Source organism: Mauremys mutica, chromosome 12 (assembly GCF_020497125.1).
Source record: "Mauremys mutica isolate MM-2020 ecotype Southern chromosome 12, ASM2049712v1, whole genome shotgun sequence".
In the NCBI taxonomy this organism is placed as follows: domain Eukaryota; kingdom Metazoa; phylum Chordata; order Testudines; family Geoemydidae; genus Mauremys; species Mauremys mutica.
Window position 1 is genome coordinate 48,724,876 of NC_059083.1, and position 6,926 is coordinate 48,731,801.

The following is a 6,926-nucleotide window of genomic DNA, read 5'->3' on the forward strand; positions in this document are numbered from 1 at the left end:
GGGATCAGATCTCAGGACACCTTGACCCTTAGCTTTTTAATAATTAATTATCTGAAAGTTGCACCTGATATGAGAGGCCCATTATATTACATAAGACACTCTCCATCCCAAGGAGCTTACAGTAGAAAAGACAGGCAAAGGATGGGAAGGAATGACTTTCCCAAAGTAACACAGCAGTTCGGCGGCAGTGTGAGGAATTGATGCCAGATGTCTGCAGTACAGTCCTGTGTGCCCGCAGTGTTTGCTCCACAATCTTTCCTCTAGACCCTGCTGCCTCGTTGGAATTCTGATTATTTTAGTTTCTGGAAAATCCTCAGGGAAGTAGAGGGCAAGAGAAATTAACTGTTTCCTCTGGGCTGTTGAGGGCTCCAGGGAGTGAGTCCCACAAGGCCTTAGAAAACAGACATGGATAAATCACCTTCCCGCAGCACCAAAGTTTTTGACACACAACTCATCTGTAGACAGCACAGATCTCAGTGTATTTCCAGCATCTCAGCCTCAGTGTTACGGGGGAATGGCCTCTCATAGTACAGTGATAAGGGCATTAGATAGAGAGATTGATCAACAGAGCAGTTTGCAAGGGGCTAGAGAGAGAAGGGAAATGAATTGCCATATGTAGCTGGAGGAGAAAAGACATCTCAGTCTGGGAGGATTCCACACCACCACAGTAAGTTTGCTCTTGCAATTAAATATATTTGGGAGATACAGAGTGGCTCTTTAATAACAAAACTGTAAATGACAATACATATTTTTTTCAGAGTTTCACTCTTAGCTCAGTTTGAGCATGGGAAACTAAATAGTCCAAAGCAGTTACCTTGGGAAAGAGAGGGCAGAATATCTGTGCCTCAGTTTCCTTCTCTTGGGAGTGTGGGAATTGATCAGACACACTTTTTTTAAAATGGATTGAGGAGTTTACATTAAAATTGTCCAAAAATTGTGACAAATGCTATCAGCTCTTTGTTACTTTTCTTTCTGTATATATTAGTTTGTTGTTATTGCTCCCTATCTGTACTTTTCTCTCTAAATTAGCTTGTTTTTTACTTCTTTATTTGTCAGTTTGTGTTAGATCTGTGTTTCTCTCTCACTCTCTGTAAATTTTCTTTTCTTACTTGTGTCTTTCTGTTAGTTTGTTGTTACATCTATCTATCTATCTATCTATCTATCTATCTATCTATCTATCTATCTATCTATCTATCTATCTATCTATCTCTACAAACATCAGGTTGTGTCTAGTTCTCAGTTTATTGTTACTCCTGTCTTTTACACATTGAGTCTAAAGGGTTAGAGTAGTGTGGACTAGGAGTGAGGACTTCTGGGTTCTATCGCCAGCTCTGGGAAAGGAGCGAGGTTTAGTGCAGGGGAGGGCAAACTTTTTGGCCTGAGGGCCTCATCAGATTTTGTAAATTGTATGGAGAGCCTGGCCCCCACCTCCTATCTTCCCCCCGGACTCCTGCCCCATCCAACCCCCTCATTCACTGATGAGCCCCCTGCAATCCCTGCTCCATCCAACCACCCCTTCTCCCTGTCCCCTGACCACCGCTGGAACCCCTGCCCCTGACTGCCCCCAGCCGCCCCATCCAACCCCTCCTCCTTTCTGACTGCCCCCCCGGGACTCCTGCCCCCTTCATCCCCCTGTTTCCCTTCCGACCTCCCTGCCCCCTATCCAGACCCCTGCCCCCGACCACCACCCCAAACTCCCCACCCTCTATGCAACTGCCCCCCTCTGCTTCCTACCCCCTTACTGCACTCCCTGGAGCACTGGTGACTGGCAGCTCTACAGCTGCGCTGCCCCGCTAGAGCTGGGTCATGCTGCCACCGCCGCCGCCACCACACAGCTCAGAGCACCGGGTCAGGCCGAGCACTGCAGATGCGCTGCCCCAGGAGCTCACAGCCCCGCTGCCCAGACCATTTCTCCAGGGGAGAAGGGACAGCAGGTGAGGGGCTGGGGCCCAGCCTCCCGGGCCAGGAGCTCAGGGGCCAGGCAGGACAATCCCACATGCCGGATGTGGCCCGAGGCTGTATTTTGCCCACCAGTGGTTTAGTGGGTAAGAGTAATGGGGACTGAAAGCCAGGAATCCTGAGTTTTATGTGTGGCTCTGGGTGGAAATTCAGTCCAGGGTGAAGAGGAGAGGAGCCAGAACTGGCGGTTCTATTTCTGTCTCTCATAAGGACTCTGGGGCAGGCACCCCTCATAACATAAAGCTGAGTGGTTAGGGCACTTGGCTGGCCTGTGACAGACTCATGTTCAAATCCCTCCCTCTGACTGACGATGACAAAGGATTTGAATTCCTACTTTACAGGAGAGTGTCTTGATTCCCAGTCCCCTCCTCTAACCACTACATCAGACTGCATTTCAGCCAGTCCACGAATGACTCCTGCGAGTGACAAGGGAGAGTCATTGGGCCAGTGAACTTGTGTGAGAGATTCTCCTGCGTGGGACACTCACATGGAATCATGGATTATTAGTCCAACCTCCTGCTCAAAGTAGGACCAATTGGCAGACAGATTTTTACCCCAGTTCCCTAAATGGGCCTCTTAAGGATTGAACTCATAGCCCTGGCTTTAGCAGGACAATTCTCAAACCACTGAGCTATCCCTACCCCCACTCAACTGGTGTCTGGTAGAGCCAAATTCAAGTTACTGCTTGAATGACTATTTAATTATTGATACAAAGTGGAGCAGCTTCAATAGGAGAGACTGAGACAGTCTCATTTCAGAACAATTTCTGTTACAATTTCTGTTAGAATTTCAGCTAGAACAGGGGACGGGGCGTCAGGAATCCTGGGCTTTATTCCTGACTCGAGTTCACTGTGTAAATATGGCTGGCTGGGTTCAGTCGCCTCCATGCGAGATTCTGCTCCCATTAAGAGCAGTATAAATGGGGAGTAATTCCACGGCATGCAGTGAAATTACCCTACATTCACAGCAGTGCCCCGACAGCAGAATCTGGCCAGGCAGTCCCCCGATTCCCCTCAGTACACTGAGGATAGAAACATTTATAAACTGTTATCCAGAATTCGCCCACCTCTGGGTGACAGAGGTATACAAATACCTCAAAAGCAATTGTTCCTATTTCTCCTCTCCATCACCCGGGTGTATATTAGGAGTCACTGCACTGGAGTCCATTGAGATGATTCTATTTTCTCTCACCCCAGTGTAAAGTAGGAGTAACTCCACTGGAGTCAGTGGGGCTGTTTTCTATTATTTTCTACTGTTTTCCCCATCCTCATTCCCATATTATACCAATCCTCACAAGGTAAGGGTTTGACTCAAGGAAATTAAGGTGATTTTCACAAAAGGAGAGTTATTTCACTGATCTATTCCTGGCCGTGCTCTTGTCGTCCCCTCCTTCCCCCCAGACACCATCACACGATGTCCTGAGAAAGAAAATGTCCAACCGAACCACCGTGATCGAGTTCCTTCTCCTGGGATTCTCTGACGTTTGGGAACTGCAGATTTTGCACTTTGTGGTATTCCTAGTGATCTACCTGGCAACCCTGATGGAGAATCTTCTTATCTTCATGGCTATAGCCTTCAACCGCCACCTTCACACCCCCATGTACTTCTTCCTGATGAATCTGTCCATCGTAGACTTCGGCTCCATCTCTGTCATTGTCCCCAAATCCATGGCCAACTCCCTCATGAACACCAGGACCATTTCCTATGCTGGATGTGTTGCCCAAGTCTTTTTCCTCTTCTTCTTGTTGGGAGCAGATTTTTTCCTTCTCACCATCATGGCATATGACCGATATGTTGCCATCTGCCAACCACTGCACTATGAGACAATAATGAACAGCAGAGCTTGTGTCCAAATGGCAGCCGGTGCCTGGATCAGTGGGATTCTCTACTCTGTGCTACATACCAGGAACACGTTTGCATTGACGTTCTGTGGAGGCAACATGGTGGATCAGTTCTTCTGTGAAGTCCCTCAACTCCTCAAGCTCACCTGCTCTGATTCATATCTCAGTGAAGTTGGGGTTCTTGGATTTAGTGTGTGTTTAGCCTTAGGATGTTTTGTTTTTATCATTGTATCGTATGTTCAGATCTTCAAATCAGTGTTGAGAATCCCCTCTGAGCAGGGCCGGCATAAAGCCTTCTCCACCTGCCTTCCTCACCTCACTGTGGTCTCCTTGCTTGTTTGCACTGGGGCCTTTGCCTACCTGAAACCCACCTCCAGCTCCCCATCGGCTCTGGATCTTGTGGTGGCGGTTCTCTATTCTGTATTGCCACCAATCATGAATCCAATTATCTACAGTATGAGGAACAAGGAGATGAAAGCTGCCCTGAGGAGACTGACTGGGTGTAGGTAATTCACCAAGAAATCATTTCTGTCTTTATCTAATAAAAGTTTGCTTACTTAATATCTGTTCATTTAATGTCAGTTATTTCCATGACCACACAGCTTGCACACAACCAGGTCTGATTCTGATCTCAATTGCACCAAGGCAAACCCAGATTAACTCCCCTGATGTCACTGCTGCTGGGATGATTTACACCAGTAGAAAATCTGGTCTTGGGGCTCATTTGCTGCATATGTCTTATGTTTCTAAAAGCTCATGCTTCAGGGTTTCACTGGAAGGGGTAAGGTAAGGGATTCTTCCACCCCACCCAGGTTTTTTTTTTAGAATTCTCTGAAGCATAGGGTCACCCCTACCTGGACATGTGTGGGTTGTGACAGGGCTCTGAGCCATTATTTTTCACTCAGGAGTTTGGCCTTGCCCCCATAGAATCATAGTGTTGGAAGGGAGCTTAGGAAGTCATCTAGTTGAACCCCCTGCTCAAAGCAGGAGCAATCCCAAGTTTTTTACCCCAGTTTCCCAAATGGCCTCCTCAAGGATTGAACTCACAATGCTGGATTTAGTAGGGCAATGCTTAAACCACTGAGCTATCCCTCCCCCACAATAGCTGTTTGCCATGTGAGGATCAGGAATTCCCCCCCCCCTCCCCGGTCAGATTGGCAGGGAACTTGGGGGAGGTGGGGTTCACATTTCTTTGTAGCATGTGATGCGGGTCACTTGCCATGATTTTCTGGGTGTATCTCAATCATTTCCCTGTCATTGTGGGGCCTTCAGGCATTGGTGCCCCTCGGTCTCTCCTATGGTCTGCCACCGGCACAGAACTGTCTAGTCTCCTGAGAGCTGTGACACTTTGGTCTAATTTCAGTGGTTGGGTTTGGTCTGTGGGTGTTGTCATAGACCAGGTAAGACTGGATGATCTGATGGTTCCTTCTGGCCTTGAACTCTATGACTCTATCTGGACATGGAGGACAGGTGGACTTGGAGGAGATCAAGAGGACCAGACCTCTTGCTCTAGCACCATATCTGGTGTGCAACACTGCTGCCAGATTCAGCACTAACATGTGTATGCCCACGACAAGTGTTAGGATATAGATAGTCAGGCCTGTTGCAAAGGCCTATACTTTAAGAATTTAGGTGTATTCTTATCATTTAACTAGTTATAGAGGTATAAAAGAAAGAATAAAATCTCTGTCTGCCAGTGTAAGGGCCTTCTCTTACTGTGACAGTCTGAGGCCCTGTTTTTAGGCTAAGCCTTTGGCTAAGCAGCAGAGGCAGCTGGGAAGCAATTGTCACATCCTCGCATTCCAAACTAGTCACATTGAAATAAGGCAATCCAATCTGTCACCTCCAGAGAAAGGGAAGGGAACAGGGAATGGGGGTGGGGGTATTGGAATCATGTTTTGCTAAGGGTGGGAATGGGAACAGAGACACAGACAAGGCTCTGTGGTGTCAGAGCTGGGAAGGGGGACACTGAGGAATGCAACTGGAATCATGCTTGCTGGAAGTTCACCCCATTAAACATTGAATTGTTTGCACCTTCTGACTTTGGGTATTCTTGCTCTCTGCTCGTGCAAGAAGGACCAGGGAAGTGAGTGGGTGAAGGAATAAGCCCTCTAACAACAAGGTAAAGGCTCAGTCAACATACAGGATCCTGTGCCCTCAGCTGACATAAAGATGCCACCCCCACAACTTCTCCTTTTATACATTGATAGAAACAGATTACATATTACACCCCAGAAGTTGTTATTTACCAGCCCTACAACTTGTACCTGCTGGGTCAAACAAAACATCCTCAGCCATTATCCTGTCCTCCCCTCCTTATTTTACGAGGGGTCAGTGTACTCCTGTATCATCTATTGGAAATTTGTTTACGAGGTTATTTGAGAGCTCTAGGTGTTCTTGTACCATCCTCTCCAGTCAGGAATGTGCTTACTTGGTAAGTCAATACCTGGTGTGTTACTATTCTGCCAAGGTCATGTTTACTTTGTTTTGCAGCCTTTTGTTCATACTATTAGTTATGCCTAGAGCTCTGGCAAGGCCTATACTGACTGCAGCTGAACCCTGGCTATTGCCTTTGTCCTTCCCTCCACAGCCATCACATGATGAACTGAGGAAGAAAATATCCATCCGAATCACCAGGATTGAGTTCCTTCTCCTGAGATTCTCTGATGTTCGGGAACTACCAAATTTGCATTTTATAGTGTTTCTAGGGATTGACCTGGCAGCCCTGATGGGTAATCTTCTCATCATCACATAGCCCTCAACCACCATCTTCACATGCCCATGTATTTCTTCCTGATGAATCGGTCTGTCCTAGACCTTGGCTCAGTCTCTATCATCATACCCAAGTCTATGGCTAGTTCCCTCTTAAGCACCAGGGCCATTTTGTATTATGTATGTGTCACCCAAGTCTTTCTTTTCCTTTTGTTTGCTACTTATGAGCTTCTCTTACTGATTGTCATGCCGTAGAACCGATACGTCACCATCTGCCAACCACTGCACTGTGAGACAGAGAGCTTGTGTCCAAATGGCTGCCAGTACCTGGATCAGTGCCGGTCTCAATTCTGCGCTGCACACTGGGAACACGTTTGCAATAATCTTCTGTGGAGACAGAGATGGATCAGTTCT

General features: G+C 47.2%; 1 protein-coding gene across 1 annotated transcript; it reads left to right on the forward strand.

Annotated features, from left to right (window-relative positions):
* The first annotated feature begins 3,389 nt into the window (after positions 1-3,389).
* Positions 3,390-4,310, forward strand: LOC123346845 (olfactory receptor 14A16-like). The gene has a single exon (XM_044984293.1). It carries the CDS (start codon positions 3,390-3,392, stop codon positions 4,308-4,310), a length of 921 nt encoding a protein of 306 aa, XP_044840228.1.
* Positions 4,311-6,926: the final 2,616 nt, after the last annotated feature.

Bases quoted from the DNA above. Each gene is read 5' to 3' on its own strand.
- LOC123346845 (XM_044984293.1), top strand. From the start codon at position 3,390: ATGTCCAACCGAACCACCGTGATCGAGTTCCTTCTCCTGGGATTCTCT.